At 40.3% G+C, this 17,853-nt stretch overlaps 1 protein-coding gene across 3 annotated transcripts in view; it reads left to right on the top strand.

The window, feature by feature from the left end:
- The window catches only part of PCGF5 (polycomb group ring finger 5), a 123,812-nt gene that overhangs the window by 42,274 nt on the left and 63,685 nt on the right, over positions 1 to 17,853 (top strand). For 2 of the 3 annotated variants that reach the window (XM_059398124.1, XM_059398126.1), the window contains exons 1-2: positions 5,606 to 5,747; positions 7,782 to 8,070. In XM_059398124.1, the coding sequence (XP_059254107.1) occupies positions 7,959 to 8,070 (112 nt within the window). In that variant the 5' untranslated portion in view covers positions 5,606 to 5,747; positions 7,782 to 7,958. Of the gene's footprint in view, positions 1 to 5,605; positions 5,748 to 7,781; positions 8,071 to 17,853 lie in introns of those variants that run through there. The other variant, XM_059398125.1, reaches the window with a different exon arrangement.

Here is a 17,853-nt window from a genome sequence, read left to right on the forward strand (position 1 = left end):
TTGCTCTTCTCTTTCAGTTACACTTGCCTTCCTCCTGCTGGTTCCCGGACCTCCCAGCCAGCAAAGTGTTACAGTTAATATCCTGCTAAAGTGTTAAGTCATAACTAAAGCCTCCTGCCCTTCCCTTGCCTCTCTCCCTTCCTTTAGACTAAGAAGTCTACTAATCCTGGTGAGCAAGGAGCTCCTAGCTCCAGAGATGGTTCGTGAGGACTTGACTGTGACCATGCCCAGAGATTTTGCATTTTAATGGAAAACATTACATTTCTGCTACCCCTTCATCTGAGAGGAGTAAATAAAGATTTAACACACACTAATGCAATGTTGAACTAACCCAGTTTATTACACATTTGGGGGGAATTAGTTTTCTTTGTGTGTCTTTGAATTGCTTAGTATGAAATACTTGGGTTTTCCCATCTTTTTAAAAATTGGGTGTGATAAATACTGAGTCCAGGGGAAGGAATACTTGGTGACCATTGCATGCCTTACTTTATGCTGTGTCCTACATTCATGGCCTTGCCTGGAGTGTCTCATTCATCCTGTAAACTCTCTCAGCATCCAGGACCTCTGCTGGGTGGTACAGGATTACCAGGTACTATTCGACTGCTGGGGGTCTACAGGATTGACACTTAAACCTTATATTTTTACAGTCCTTTACAGCTGATAATTTTTAAAAAAACTTACCTCATTTAATCTTCTATATGCTCATTATAATAACACACAAATATAGAAAGAAAAGACTAGTGATTAAGGTAACATTAATCTCAGTTTTCATAAAAAGAAAATGAAGCCAAGGGAGCTTAAGTGACTTGCCCTGACAGAAAACCAGGTTCTCTTTCTAGGTCCAGTGTCCCTTCCTCTGAACCACAGCTACCTCTAAAATGACGACTTTTTCAAATCATGTGCCTAGTCTCCTCTGGTATTTGAATGTTTATGTCACTAAATTTTTATCTTGCACTTGCCCCATTTGAATTTCATATCTTTTTTTGGTAGGGCTTTTTCCCCTAACTTTTCTATAATCACTCCTAAGTTAGAATCATCTACATTCAAATTTGATGGAATATTCTTAGTTTCTGCATGTCAGTCATTTGTCCACTGGTGATCCTGAAGGATTTAATCTGACCTCCCAAAATAACAGTTGTGGTTTTGTCATGATGTTTTAAAGTATCCACAGCCCTGATGATGGGAGTGATGGGAGTAAATGCAGTTTTTCCTTATAGTCTGTACCTATTTTAGTTACATTCTCTGTTCTTCCAGTATAAATGGAACTTGCTCCAGCCAACTGTTGAAATTGCAGTAAAGAAAATACAGCTAGTTTTTTCTGCCTCTCAAAAGAGGGGGGAAAAAAACAAGTTTTGTTAGTCTGTCTTTTTAGCATAATGTACTTAAGGCACTTTAAAATATTTATTTAGCTAGTTGCACAGTCTTTCATAGACTAATCTTGTCCCTCTACCTAACGCTATTTATCTGTACTTCCTTTTAGGTGTATTGACTTAATTTCTCTCTTTTTTTCTGACATTCCCATTTATTTTTCATATCCGTAGCTTTTAGTATTTTCCCTTGCAGTCTTTATTACTGGCAGAGTCTTGAGCATGTAGGGCTAATTTTTTGACCATCAGTAGCACTCCTTCCTTCAGCTGGAGTTTTTGTCATTTAATACTTTATTAATAAATTTGGTGTATTGCTCTATAATTGTTTCCTGTGGATAAGTCTCTATTCCCTGTTGTGATTTTAATTAGTAGTCCTAGATTGCAGGGATTATGCCTAACATATCTTTGGAAAGATCCCTCCAAGAAGAAGCCAGACAAAGAATACACAGAATACGTCTTAGAGTGCGTGCAAATATTCAGCTTTTCAGCCAGTATTTATTTAAACGCTTACCATTTTGTCATCTGTTCTGCTAGTGAAGCACAATCAAGCCATGGGTCACCTGGGCTTATGCACTAGTAGGAGGTTAACCAGTCAGTTCAAGACAGTGTGATGTGGGACTTGAGAGAGTAAGTTGAGTTGTTATGTATGTATGTTGTATATGTATATCAAAGACGCTCTTCAAAAACATCAAGGTGTCTGGGAAGGTAGCCTTTGATATTGTCAGATAACTGAAGGATAAACAAGGGTTGACCAGATTTAGCAAGGGAGGGGAGGGGTAAGGAAGTTGGGACAGGATGCGCTTTTGAAAGGAAGAAGACCCATCTTTCTAGCTAGAGGGTAAAAATGTTCTTTAGGGCAAAAGAATAAGTTCAGGGGAAATGCTATAGACATGATGGGGATCTGGAAAGGGCTTATTAAGTGTTTGAGCATCAACCTAAGAACAGAGGTTTTTAAGCTGGGGAACAGCATGATCCAATTTGTAGTTAGAGAGTCCTCTGGTTGTGCTATGAGGAATGGTTGTACAGATAAGAGCTATAGCTAAGAATTCATTGAAGTAATGGAGGGTAGAGATAATAATAATCTCAACCTGGTCAGGTTAAGTGGAAGGATTCAAGAGACATTTAGTAGAGAGAGTCCTTGAGAATTATTGATTACAGGGGAGAGGTGCATTACGAGAAAAAGAGACATGGCTGAGGGTGATTGGAGGAACTTCGGTTCTGTTCCCTTCTCATACCCCCATCACTGATTTTAGGTAGTCATAGATTTTGAGCTGTCATATCCATGGCTATAAAATAAATACATTTGGACCCAGGGGAATGCTTTAAATTTTACTATTTTCTAAAATCTCTGTAAGAAGACTTTTATAGAAGATACTTTTATGTTAGAGATATTCTATATAAAAAGATTAACTAGCATACTGAGGTACATAAAATAATTTACAAAAATGAAGAAGCCATCTCATTTAATATCCCAGGGGAAATGTAAAGTTCTAACCCCATTTTTATACATTATGCTATTAAACATCAGTTCATGGATAATATATTAGCCAAAGACAGAATGCAAACTTTTCAGTATAGAATTATCCCTTCCCAGCCTTAACTGAAATAAAAATCTAGACATAAAATATAAGTATTGAAAATGTTTGTTAGGTATACGGGTAGATCCAAGTAGTTGCTAGAGTTACCAAGAGCCATTTGTGGTTCCCTGGAAGAGTCTGGATCAATGATCAAATGAAACAAGTTTCTGCTTTGGGATTAGGCTTCTTTGGTAGGAACTCACCAGTGGCAGCTTCCTCCTTGAGACCATATAGACAGTTATTTGTCTCTCTCCCTTCACCCACTCTTCTCTCCCTTTGTTCCTTATTTTCTTTCAAGTTAACACGTTTCTTACCCAACCTCTCTTGAAATCCTGGACTTAAGAAGTTCCCTTGAGAAATGTAAATGCTATGGAACTGGTACCTTTGTTTTGGTCTTGGTTTTACCAAAAGCAGGTCTGTGATTATGAACTTGCCACTTTTCAGGATCTTGGTTTCTACATTTGTAAAATGAGAAGGCTGAAGTAGATTCATGATAAGGGGAATCCCAGCTATGATTCTTTTATCTGCCTCCCCACCCCCAGTCCTGCATATCCAATTGCTTCCAGGTCTTTGTTTATTTGAGGGCCCCACTGGTACTCGAGATTTGTTATCAGAGCTGCCCTCTCACATTGAGGCTTCTATGGTTTGTTCCAGCCCCACCGCCAGAACCAGAGGACTGAGAAGTGAGTTACTGGAAAGCATTCCCAGGTGGGGTGGTTGCTGAAGAGGGAAAAGGAGAAACCACTGAACATTTTACTACAGATCCTCCAGGGACACAGGCACAGATTTCCTTACAAAGGCTGTGTTTCTCTCTCCCACCCCTAAGTCCACTGTCTGCAGTCTGGGTTATGGCAATGCACCCTCTACACCTGTCTTCCGGTCCTACTCTAGCATATTCCTCACTCCTTCCATTTCTAAGGAAAGCCTTCCTAATATCCATCCTCGAACTCATTTCCTCAGGGAATGTTGATTAATCCCACTTACTATCAATCACCAATCACATTTAAGCCCCCCGCCTTGGACCTCTATTAAGTGTTATTCTTTAAAAACATTTTTTTAATGGGTTCAGATGCAAAATAGGAAAATACCAATATATAATAGTATATACAGTAGTGTATTCCATTGCTTGAAACAGGGTGACTTTTCACATATTGATCTGTTTTTTCTCTGAGATGAAAGATCTGAAAGTACCCTTCACCTATAAAGTCATTTAACCAAACTTGTTTTCTGTGCTCATTGTGAGTGCTTGACTTATTGAAGCTGATCCTAGCTTAGAAATTGGCATGTATGCTTTTGCAAAATGGTTCTTACAGGGACTATAAAAATGTGGTCCTTGAAAGCTGTTTGAGAAAATGTATTGCTCCCGCTGTGATATTAGCAATGGTATTTTTTAAATGTTATGTTCCCTCTACATAAGATTAACTATAAATTAGATATGTTTTAAAAGATGTCTTTCTCTACTGTTTTGATGTATTCAAATTTGAAATAGATCTTGGAACACCTGTTTGGTTGCTGGACCAATGGTTGTTGGGTTTGTTGGTTTACCACTAGAACCATCTCCACAATCTATCCCTCTGATAATAAGGATAGTGACTACTTTCAATAGGAGATAAAACAAATACTTTGCATTAATCCTCCACCCCAACCCCAGTACTGTCAGTTCCCCAGCCCCCACCACTCTCACTTATACAGAAGCAGAATGATGTAATTACAACACCTTTTCCTCTAATACATAAATTGAAACCACCCTTTACTGATTTCTTTTGGGATGTTTGTTTTAACTTTTGTTTTACTGGTGGAGACCACACTGATTTGCCTGACACCCTAGGATTACTTGATTGCAGTCTTCTAAGAAGCAAAGAACCAGGTCTAATTTAATGTTTAGCAAAATAGAGGTTGCGGTAGAAATTTGTAAGTTTTTGGAATGCAGTAGAATAGGATTGAATGACGTTAAGGAATCCTTTAATGCATGCCTTTGAATAAATCTTTAGCAGTGAATGGTCTCTTGTAGATCTCAAAGCCACTAGAAAGAGACCTGGGGTGTTTGTTTTTAACCTTGCAAATAGTAATAACTCTTTACCTTTCTTCTGATACTCCCACCCACGAACCCCCCATGCCCCCACCACAGCGTTCCTGCTTGCTTACGGTCATCAACAGCCCCCACCCCACAGTAGCAAGTTCATTAGTGAGTTTTGTATAAGGTGCAAATCAAGGAATGTCTTCGTCCCCCGCTGCGCGCAGGTGGGACTGGCTTGGGGAAGACGCAGCTGAGTAGACACTTTCGCAGGGTGACTCATTGTCAACACTGACCACTGCTTTTAAACCCACCAGGGAAAATGTACCAGACATTGTTATGATGAAAACAACCGGGAGGGGTGGTGAGGAGAAGAACCGAGATAAAATTTGGCCAAGGCCACGTGTCGCACTGAAGCCACGGCAGCAGGGCGAGCGGAGAGGCTAAGGCACCTGCTAGGAGCGCGGGCAGGCGGGCGTGGCCTGCGGGCGTGGCGCCGGGGGCGTGGCCGGGGGCGTGGCCGGCCGGCGGCCCCGGCGGTTGAAAGGGGGTGGAGTTGCCCTTGGAGGCGGCACCGGCCCTGGGCCCCGAGGCCCGCCGCGCCCTATCGGGCCCGAGCCGAGTGGCCCCGCGGAGCCGGCGCGCTCCCGCCTGCAGGGGGAGGGCGGACGGGGCGCGGGGACCGGCCAGGCCGCGGCGGGCGCTGTTTCTCTTTCACTTTCCTTCCCTCTGAGGCCGGCGCGCTGGCGGGCGAGGAGCGGTGGTGGCGGCGGCGGCGGCGGCCGCGGGGTAGGTACCGGGCGGGCTGGAGAGGCGGCCGAGGGGCCCAGGCCGCCCCCGCGCTCCCAGCGCAAGTTTGCGCCTGGGGCGGGAGCGGCATCTCCAGGCACCTGCCGCGGCCGGCCTTGCCTGAAGCCGGGAGAGCCCCTCGGGGCCGGGAATAGGGGTGGCTAGCGGGGCTCCGGGGGCTTCGGAACCGCGTCCTGCCCTCGGGCGCGGAGAGGGCGGCGGGCTGCCGGCGCTCGGCCCCGGGGGAGGCGGCGCGTCCTCCCACGCGTAGCCCCGGCCGGGCCGGAGCAGCGCGTCCTCCCGGCCCGGGCCCGCGCACCTGCCGGGCCGGCGGGTCGGACTAGTGCTCGGACCGCCCAGGGCCGTGGCGCCGGGTCCCGCCGGAGGACGCGGAAAAGTTCCGTGTCGCCCCGTCACTGCAAGTACTTGCTTCCTTTAACTGTCTTGGTGACAGGGCTCTGTGGCTTACTCTCTTCATACCTCCCGAGGTCGGGACCGTGCATTTCCTCTTTCAGAAGACTCTCAGCTCTGGAGCTTCCTGGCAAACCTGTGGAAAAGGCAGGGCCGTTAGTCCTTATGTATAGCGGAGAAGCTGAGACCCGGGCACGGGTATTAAATGCCTTACTGAAGGTCATACAGGGCAAAGGACCAGAACCCAGACCCCCTTGGCTGTTATTTATGCTCCCTTTATGTTACACCCTGGGCATAACTTTCCTGAGCGAGTGGGATGGGATCACGCAGAACCTATTCCATGCACATTCTTAATGGCGATGTGTCCGTGGAATGATGCCTTTTGCCTCCCCGCTTGCTTTATAACTGTGAGTTAACAGCTAAGATAGAAGAAAAGTTCCTGTTTATAGGATTAACTTGGGAAATCAATACCTTGTTTTCTCAGAGAACACATTTGTTTGTGAGAAACCTTTTAAACTTTATTTTTTCTTTAACAATCCCATCTACCAGCCAACAAGGCTAAATATTTCTGGGGGGAAAATAATGACTTTTAGCTTTTACTGTGTGCTAGCTTTATGTATATGGTCTCATTTAATCCTCACTACTCTTAGGGAACTGGCACTCTTATTTTTATTTTACAGTTTAAACAAACGGATTTAGAGAGAATAAGTAACGTTGCCTAGGTTATACATTTACTAAATGTGAGTAGTTGCTATCAGAGATTGTGTAGTCTAATAGAGGACCTAAAGAATGAATGTAACTATGAATCAAAAGGAAAATGTTACAAAAAAAGAAGGATTAAACTTGAGAGTACAGTGAGGGTAAATTTGGAGAAGGGTTTCAAAGGATGTAGGTAGGATTTAGACAAAATAAGGGAGGGCTTGTTGGGCACAGAGTATATTGCCCATGCAGAATGGACTGTGAGAGAGTGATCCTTTCAGTTTGCCTAAAGAAAAGTGTTGAAGGGTATGCTAACGTCAGCCTGTGGAAGGTCTTATATGGAAAGCTAAGGAATTTAAATGTCTTTCTGTTTGTAAAAAGGAGACATTGGCAGTCTCTGAGAAGAAGACCCGAATGTGATAGAATAAAATAAAGCTGGCAGAATGAAGATGGACTGCAGGTGGAGAAGTAAGCTTAAGTAGGGTGGCTATGGATGGAATAGAAAAGGACATCAACTTGATTTCGCTGACCAGATGTACAAAATGGAAATAGGAAGCATATTGGTAGGGAGGACAGTGACTTCAGTTTTGAATCTTATAACCTGTATTGGTAAGAACTCCTAACAAAGCAGTCAAGCAGTTAGTTAAAATGCATTACTGTAGAGGTAAAGATACCAAAACTGGAGTTAACCACCTTGGGTGTCATTTTTTAGAGTTCATAGTGAAGGCTCCAGGATTTGATGTATCTGTTATCCTGAATTAAATCATAGCAGGTTTACAAATTAATGTGATAGTAAGAGACATGTTCTGTTCACCCATTCACCTAATTGGGAGCATGTAACACTTGCCGCTAATATGTTATTAATATAGTATGAGGAATTTGACACTTTTTTCTCTTATCTTTTTAAAATTACTGTGGAAACAGATATGGGAAAGCCAGATCACCAAAAGGAGTGATGACCAGCGATCTCATGATAAATCTGGATGTTAGTTCTCATGCCTCAGGACATCCAGTTGGGAACTCCATACCAGCTCCTGGGATCAAACTTCATCCACTTACTACCCCTCTTTGCCTGAACTACTAAAGCCTAGTTAACCACGAATGGCTACCCAAAGGAAACACTTGGTGAAAGATTTCAATCCTTACATCACCTGCTACATCTGTAAAGGGTACCTGATCAAGCCAACTACAGTGACGGAATGCCTCCATACCTGTGAGTAGTCTTTTATGTCCTTTACCCATCAGAAGTTATGGGTTACATTTGTTCTCTTAAAACTACCACATTTTTTTTTAATATCTAGATTTTCACTTTCAAAACGATGAGTATTCCAAGAATCATTAACTTTTGAGTTTATTTTCAGGATTAAATTTGTCATTGGGATACCAGTGGCATGAAATTTTTCTTGTATTTTTTTCTTATTATGTAATAGTTGACTTTTATCTAATCTTAATGTTCTAAAAATCATAAACATGTTGTTATTGGTTATAGTTTTTTAAAAATTGAACTATTTTAGGTTTTTGATTTTTAAAAAAAGTATATCACAGACACTCACTCTGTCTCTCTGAAATAATAAAATCTTTAAGAAAAAATAAACCAAGCCTAAATAGATTTTGGGAAAAAAATATTAAAGTTTATTGAAGGACTTGTTCTGCTCCCAGGTTTTGTTTGGGTATGCGTACTTCAGTTCATTGGCTTTTTTATGTCCCTTTACTGAGGTATGGTTGACATACAAAAAAAAAAAAGGTACATATTTAATGTATACAACTTGATGAGTTTAGGGATAAGTATAGACCCATGAAAACATCACCACATCTGTGCCATAAACCTGTCCATTACCCCCAAAAGTTTTCTCCCAGCTCTTATTATTATTATTTTTGTGATATGAACACTTAAAATTTACCCTTTTAGCAAATTTTAAGCATACAACACAGTAATGTTAACTATAGGCTATTCTGTGCAGTGGATCTCTAGGACTTACTCATCTGTTTAACTGACATTCTGTACCCTTTGACCAAAAACCCTGCAACCTCTGCATCACCTGAGATCTTGTTAGAAATGCACATTATCAGGCCCCACTCCAGAATACTGAATCAGAAACTCTGGGAGTAGGCCCAGCAGTCTATGTTCAGTAAGCCCTCTAGGTGATTCTGAAGCATGATCAACTTTGAAAATCTCTGTTCTAATATGATCATATCTGTGGAACTCTTACCAAGTTTCTTTGTCACCTAGCCTATCAGTAGAAGACGGTTTGGTGGATCAGTGGTGGTGAGGTCCATGTGTGTGTACTTTGGAAAACCTTTCCAAGTGATGAGGATATATATGGCCTTTGGTTATTACCAGCCTATGCTATTCAATTAACAATTAACTATGAATGGTCTTGAAATACTAATTTACTATTGCCCTGTATCATTATTTAACCTGAATATTTGCCAGTTCAATATCATCAAGCAAATATTTATCGAATATGTACTGTGTGCCAGGCACCATCCATTCCAGAACGGATGCAACTGTGAACAAAATAGAGTAAAAAATCTATGCTCTTGTGAAGTTTAATATTCTAGTGGAATTTAACATTCTAGTGTTTATTATGAAACCGATAATAAACATGTGCCATGTTAGATAGTGATGAATGCTATAAAGGGAACAAAGAAGGGCTGTAGGTAGGACAGATGGGGTTATTTTACATAGAGTGTCAGGGCTGACATCTTTGATAAGATGACATTTGAACGCAAACCTGAAGGAACTGACCTCTGTGGATATGTGGGAAGAGCATTCTAGACAAGAGGGAAAAGCCAGTATAAATAAGGCTTTGAGGCAGGGAGGTTTATACAACAGCAGTCACTGCAGGTCCCCTGAAAGATTATAGAGTCTTCAACCAGAGTAAAGAGGTGTGAGACTGGAGCCTGGGAAGAGTGATTGGATCGTGGATGTATTTTGGAGGAGGACCCAGTGGATGTGGTTACTCTAGGACAAGGACTTTCTGTTACACTTCCATGTTTCCTGCTATACCAAGCATGGTACCAAGACATGGTCCCAGTCTGTTTTGTTTTGTTCCTTCTAATATTTGTGCATTATTTTCGCATTTGGATTTCTCTAGCAAAAACCATCAACTCTGGAAAATGAGAATAAAGCCCAGATTCTCCCAATTTCTGCCTTTCTTACACAGATTTTATATCTGTTTTTCTGAAAGAAAATTTTCTCTGGGGCATAATGAAATCTCAATTTAAATGTCACTTTTTGGGAGGAAAACAAAAGATTTCAGAAGTATAAACAGGTTATAAGCAAGGGCAATGTTTATGTTTACAATAGCAGTTTAAAGTCTAAAGGGGTAAATGAAAGTTTAATTGCACAAGTCATTCTAGCCTGAAAAACTCCTTGGCTGTCATCAAGCCCCTTTACTGAGAGAAAACGTACATAGCTGAAGTGGAATTAAAAAACAGTGGTGAATCATAAATGTGACCTTTATCATCAGCAGGAATACAGAATAGCAGAGTAAATGATGAAGTAAGGTACTCAACCCAGTGTCTGTGGAGACCTGACAATCCTGTAGTACTCATCTTAATGCACTTTCTGGTCCCTCGATTTCTGGGTATTATTTTTGTTTGTATTTATGTTGGGGCTTGTAAGCAAAAACTATCCTGTTTGCAAAGTATCCTCTTATTTGTAATGATAAAGAATACTGCAAAGCAGTGTTCCTCAGTCATTTGTTGGGTCTTTGATTTTACCCAGTTTTCTTATGTATAATGTGGGTCCTATTTAATGATACTGCGATTTGAGAGAGTAGGAAATAGAAAAGTCAGATGGCCAAATGGGAGAGGAGGAAAGTCAGAAATGTTAAGTGATATTCTAGTACACCATAATATTTTTAATCTTGATTTAGGCAAATAAAAAGGGTATCTTACTAAAATAACTTTGTACAAATACTATGGTTTTGTGAGTCTTTCTCCCATTGAGAAATTCTGGAGCTAACCTTGCCTGGCTTCCCCATCGATGTAGAAATAAGGGCCAACAGGACCAGCAGGATGACGGACTACAGTAGCCCTTGAAGATGTTAGCTCCACAGCTGCATGGGAAGAAAGAGGAAGGGCCAGTTAGAAGGCTGGGAGAGGCAGAGATGGCAGGGTAGACTGTGTCCCAGGTTCTTGGCAAAGAGTTGCAAAAAAACAAAACAAAGAACTCTTATAAAAGCCCCAGTATAAGTATGCTCATATCTCACCTGTTAACAACACTTCTCTTCAGCAGGCCAAGGACACTTGATAAAAAGATGAAATTTTAAAACAAGATAGAAATTAAAACAAACAAGTCATAGCTTTGAATGGTCACTTGATGCTAGATGAATTAAAATCCACATTAACTATGGTTATAGATCTATGAGATAACTTTAACCCAAATAAAAAAATACCTTAAGGAAATAAACATGTCTACCCAAATAATAGATAATTATTGAATTACTCAAAATAATTAGTTCTCAGGCACTTTGCTAGCCACTGGGGCAGAGTGGTAAACAAGACAAATTCAGAACTTAAAATCTATCAAGAAAAACTCATAAGCCAAGAAGAAATTTCTACATGTGTATTTGGATCTTTTTCTTTTCTGCGTGAGCTCATCTACTGTGGGACTTAAGCTGCATGTGCTGATGTCTCCCAGATCTTTTTTTCTGGCATAGACCTTCCTTCTGAGTTTCAGAATCCTACTCGATATGCACTTGGGTGTCCACCTGGGACTCCTCATTGTCAAAAAATGAATGAATGGGATGCCGACACTGAGTTATCCACCAGGAAAATAAGCTCCACACTTGACTCTGTTTATCCTCCCTAACAAAATGGGGACTGAGTCCTGTCTGGCTTCTTTAATATCTCTCAAATCTGTCCCTTCACTTAAGTCCTCCTGTTACTGTTCTCTCAGACCCTCATTACTTCTCACCAGTCACCACAGCCCACTTCTAACCTGTGTCAATGCCTGACCATTTGAAGTAGCTCCTGTCTTCATCACTCACTCTTCAACCACCCCAGAATTTCCTAGAGATATCCTAGTGCTCTCAGGAGAAATTAAAGCTACTTAGCTATGCCCACCTCTTCCTCCCTTACCACCTACTTCACACACATGTACATACTTGGCTCAGCTGTGTGTTCTCTTGGAATGCACTTAGCCCATATGCCCGGCTGGCCGTTACCCATCCTTTAAAACTCTTCTCCTCCAAGATATGCCACCTACCTGGAACCACAGGCAGATTTGGTGTATCCTTGGTACCTGGTACTTGAGTGCTTAATAATGATTAAATGAATAAATAGGTGGCCAATTTGTTGATTATTTTACTGTTTTTCCTTTTAAAGATTCACATGCAGTAATAAGTAGCTTGAAAGGCATGTAGGCAGTGTCAGTTAGGATTTACGAATTTTGAAAAACTGTCTCCTACAGTATAGGTGGAAGCCATGTAGGTCTTTGGGAGAGATGCTGGACTGGAGACCAGAGATTGGCAGTTCTAGAGTAAGGGATGCTCTGTCTCTTGTACCGGGATCCTCAGAAAGTTTTTGAGGTTACTTAGAGTATATTTGCTTGTGGTTGTATAGATTGTTGGCTTAAAATGAAAGACTTTTCACTTAACTTAACTTAGAAACAAAGGAGCTTTGTTCCAGGAGCAAAAATGTGAAGAATACAGTGTATTGGTTCTTAACTCTTTTGTGGTTAGAGGACTTCTTAAGAGTTTGATGATTCTTTCCTCGGGGGGTGGGGGTCATACACATAGAAATCTGTGGTATGGGAAAGGAAAGCTTTCTTCTTTGTGCCCTTTCAGAGATTATGGTGGTAATCCCTTCACTAGGTACAAATTCTTTGGAAAAACATTGTTGTACTTAGTTTTTAATTTATGCATAGAAGACAGGTTAATTGATAATTAAGCGTAGTTGATGTGACAGTTAAGGGACTTGGTGATTTTATGTGATAATTAGTAAACATGAAGGAACAATTAATCAGAAGATGATAAAATTTAAGTATGACCAACCATTTATTGTTTTGGAAAATGTGTTATAAATACATAAGTATTTTAAGGTATAGAGATCTCTTGATTGTGTAGATATTCAATGTTTAAAACCCTGGGCTACATACACTTGCTATTCAAAGTGCGGGCTCCAGGCTAGTGGCTTCCACCAGCAGAAACATTATCTGGGAACTTGTAAAAAGTGCAAATTCTTGAGCCTTGCCGTATACCTGCTGAATCAAAGTCTCTGCGGGCAAGGCTAGAAATCCGTGTAATAAGAAGCTCTTCAGGTGATTCTGTGGTGTACGAGTTTGAAAAGCACAGCTCATGACCAGACATTTATAATACTAGCATACTTCAGTCAGGCAGTTTATAATCAGACAGTAATTAAATCATACCATAATGAAAATAAATGCTAATAAAAGGTAAACTAATAGCTATTATTTATTGAATATTTGTTGTATTTGTGGTCATGAGCTTTACATTTATTATCATATTTAATCTTCCCAAGAACCTTCTAGCTAGGTGGGATTATTTAATCATTCAACACCTACATTGTCCCAGTCATTCTTCTAGCCCGTGGAAACAGGGCAATAAACAAGATCTGCCTAATCTTTGCCCTCCTGGCACTTGTGGTCTAATAGGAGAGGCAGACAATAAGCTGGTAAACAGTGTCATTTCGGATGTTATGTGTATCAAATGCTGAGAAAAAAATAAAACAGAGGAAGGTCTTTCTTGGGAGTTACCATTTGAGCAGAGACCAAAATAAAAGAAAATAGCAAGTTGTGAGAAGGCTTGAAGGAAGAGCATTTCAGATTTTATTCCAGTGTTTTTCATAGAGACAGGACACAGAAAGTTTAAGTAACAAAGCTAGTAAATGCTGGAGCTGGATTCTGAATCCTGAACATCTGACTCTGGCATATCTTTATAATTAATTATGACATTTTCCTAATTTTATTTTTTCTTCTTTCTGCTTGGTTTTGTCTTTTGAAATTTCATCAAGTAAACAAGTGAATTTAAGTATATGTATATATATACATATATATGTATATATAGGCTTTATATGTATATAAAAAGCCTCTTCCTGCTATGTTTGCATGACAGGATACTTGTCTAATGTACCCAATCATGATATGAATTTATTAATTCTGAATGAATAGCCATTATAATGAAGTTACAAATTGAACTTTCCAATAATGTATTCTTTATATAATTCAATTTTTAGGGCCAAGACTTGTTTTTAGAATAAAAACCAAAGGCCTAATTAGAAATTACATTTAAATTCTCAATAGGTAGCAAATATAATGTTTCAGGAATGTATTAGAAATGAGGTCATTGGTACATTGTTAGATCTTTCAAACAATATTTTGGCAGAAACTAGTCACTCATTCATGAAAGTGATTATAGCATTCATTTTGATGATTCTTTTTAAGTAAGAGTAATTATAGGTCTTAAACAGTCTAGGTGTCATCTGTTATTAACAATAATGCTAAAGAAAATTGTATTAAATTTATGGTTCTTTAGCTTTTGAAACTGCATTAGATAGTAAAGAATGTTGAAACAGTTGAGCAAAATATCATAGTGGACACTCAAAGCCAAAACTAGGGGCTAACAAATTAAAAAATGAAATTGTCTTATATTGGCTTCTGATAATAAATTATATTTAGGTCATAATCATTTGGAACCAATACCACTGATAAGAGTGAGAAAAAATATCTACCCTAAAATATGTAATTATTAAGAGTTAGAAGTCACGGTTAGTGCACAAGTATGTTTAAGAGTCTAGGCACAGGCGCTTCTGGGTGACTCAGTTGATTAAAGCATCCAACCCTTGATTTTGGCTCAGGTCACTATCTCAGGGTCATAAGATCAAGCTATGCACATTGGGCTCCATGCTGAGTGTGGTGTCCACTTAAGATTCTCTCTCCCTCTCCCTTTGCCCCACAAACCGCTGACAGCATTCTCTCTCTATGCCTATATAAATAGAGTTTGTTAAAAAAAAAAAAAAGTCTGACACATGTTTGAATGTAAACAATATGAATAAGTACAATTCAAACATGTAGAAAAGACAAAAGATAATTTCTCTTTGGATACTTTGAAGACTTTTTTTATAACTGCTGATGTTTTATAACACTGGTTTTTACCAGACTACTATATTATATCAAAAATTTAAAAATCGATGGACAAATCTTTGTTCTCTCAGAATGCTCAACCACTGAATTTCTTTATTCAGCAGAAAATTATTGTATTTTGGAAAACTAAAACTTTCAAATTTGTGTTGAATTAACTTTTTTAAATTGTCAGAAAGATTGCTAGTAAACTCAGAGAAAATCTTTTCCCTTACCTAAATTGAAAATGTAGGCTGATCTCTGACTTGACTATAATAAGACACTATAGGCCCTAGAATCCTGCCTCCCTCTGTGATTCCTAACCCCATGTCCTTGTTTATTCCATAAATATTTACTGAGCATCTTCTCCTCCAGGTACTATACTAGGCACCCAGGACACATGAGGCAGCACAGAAGGCAATAGTGAAATCATAGTGTATTGTGGAAGGAGCTAAATGCTGTTAAAAAAAAAAAAAAAAAAAAAAAAAAAAAGGAGAGTCAAGCTAGGTAAAGGGAATTGGGCTGTCAGTGAGATGTTACAATTTAAAATAAGCCTATGTTCAGGGTAGACTTCATTTAATGACATTTGAACAGACTGAAGGAGGCGAAGGAGTTAGCTAATCACAGGTCTGAGGGGAGCATATTTCAGGTAGAGAAACAGCAAGAGCAAAGGCTCTAAGGAGGCACGTGCCTGTCAGGCTGCAAAGTGGCCGGGAGTCCACTATGGCTGGACGGCAGGGAACGAAGCAGAATTGGGAAAGCTAATGGGGTGATGTGGGCCCCAGGCCCAGTGCACAGTTCTTGGTGGCCATCTTAAGGATTTTGGCTTTTACTCTGAGAGAAATGAAGACCCAATTCAGCAGGGTTTTGAGTGGAGGAATGACATGATCTGACTTAAATTTAAAAGGATCATTCAGATGACCATTGAAAATGGACCTGTTAGGAATAATTACAATAAGCCAAGCAGGAGGTAGTGATGGCTTATGCAACGTGGTGGTGGTGGTGGGCAAAGTGGTCAGATTCTGGTTCTATTTTGTAGGTAGAGTTGTATTTGCCAATGAACTCATTAAGAAAAAGGAATCAGGGGCCTGGGTGATTCAGTGGGTTAAGCAAGCCTCTGCCTTCAGCTCAGGTTATGATCTTAGGGTTCTGGGATCGAGTCCCACATTGGGCTCTCTGCTCAGCAGGGAGCCTGCTTCCTCCTCTCTCTCTGTCTGCCTCTCTGCCTACTTGTGATCTCTCTCTGTCAAATAAATTTTTAAAAAAAAGGAATCAAGGATATCTTCCAAGATTTTTGGCCTCAGGAATTTGAAGGATAAAGATATCATCAAATCATACAGGAAAAACTGAGGGTGGTAGATCAGGTGGCTATTTTTTGGCAATTGAATGTCAACTATGAGACATCCAGAAATACTGAGTTGGGAGGTGGGACACATGCGTCTGGAGTTTATGAGCATATGGTTTGTCAACAATGGAAGCACCAAGGGAATGAGTGTAGATTGAGAAGTTGAAAGACTGACCCTGGGGCTTTAAGAAGGAGAGGAAGAGGCATGAGTTAGGAAGAAAACCGCTTATCCTGTTGAGGAGGAGTCAACTAGATCGGCTGTTGAGTAGGGGGGCACTGAGACTAGACCTCTAGGTTTAACTATATGGGGGTCACAGATAATCAATGGAGTGGTCAGGAGCGAAAGTCTGAATAGGTATGAGAGGATAGAAATTTCTTAATTTCCTGGTTTTGATAATTGTACTATGATTATACAAGTATTTAACCTTAAGGTAAAGAAGGTGAGAAAATTGGAAAGAGCGGTGCTGGGGAATGAGTGAATGAGTGTATTTCACTCTGAAATGGAGTGATAGCTCACAAGGGAAGTAGGGTCAACAGAAGTTTTTTTAGTTTTTGGTTAAGATGGAAACGTATGTTTGAATATTGTTCGGAATCTCAGCAAAAGACTAATGTAAGTGAAAGGGGAGAAGCACTGGAGCAATGTTCTTGGGTCACTGGGAGGGGTCTAAGTGCAAAGGCCGAGACTGATAGGCACAGGAATGTTTTAGAGATAGGCAAGAGCAGAGAGCATAGATGCTAGTAAGTAAATAGATGTGGTGGTATGAATTCTCTTTGTTTCAATTTTTTTTTCCTTTCACTTTCAGTAAAAAGGAAGTGAGGTGATCAGTGGAAAGTGAGGATGGGGAGGAAATGTTGGGGATTTGAGGAGAGGAGAAGGTATGCAGTATTAGCAAAGAGCCAAATGGACTTGGGAGTTGAGTGTGACTGCCTGGCAGATGCAGCACCCAGTAGTGTCCATGGTCAAGAATTAAGGTGAGAGACCAATCAACATGCTGCTTGTGTTTCTCCCAGTGTTCTGCTGTAATCCTGTAGAAGCAGAGTATGTAGAGAGTTGGATTTGGCCAGGGTGTAATATTTTAAATGAGCCAGGTCTGCTGAACTAAGAGAGAGGCAAAGAGGTGAAGTAGAAAACAGCAGAACTATTCAAGAAGATGTGTAAGGAAGTGATTATTTTGATTGATCATGAAATTTCTATTAATAAGGAAGGGGGATGAGGGCAGCCCTGGACTGACGGAGCTACCACCAGACTGTATCTTGACCTTGGAGTCGTACTTGACTTCTTAAACCTGTCTGTGGAAGTGGGATAAGCTTTCCAGCCTTTCTGAACCTTTTGGTCTCCTGGTCTATTTGGTCTCAGATCCCGCTACTATGCTTAAATCCCAAGATTGTATCCTGACCCTGTTCAAAAAATGCTGCTGCCTGTTCCTCTGTCCTGTAGAGACAATAATAAAGCATTCTACTCAATAGAAAGGAATGCTGTTCTTAACGTTCTCCATGAAATTGCAACCCATGTAAGCTTTTAAAAGAAATGTGCCATGTATAACATAAGAGAAAAATGTTCGTTA

The sequence above is a fragment of the Mustela nigripes genome, chromosome 4, assembly GCF_022355385.1.
Source record: "Mustela nigripes isolate SB6536 chromosome 4, MUSNIG.SB6536, whole genome shotgun sequence".
Lineage (NCBI taxonomy): Eukaryota > Metazoa > Chordata > Mammalia > Carnivora > Mustelidae > Mustela > Mustela nigripes.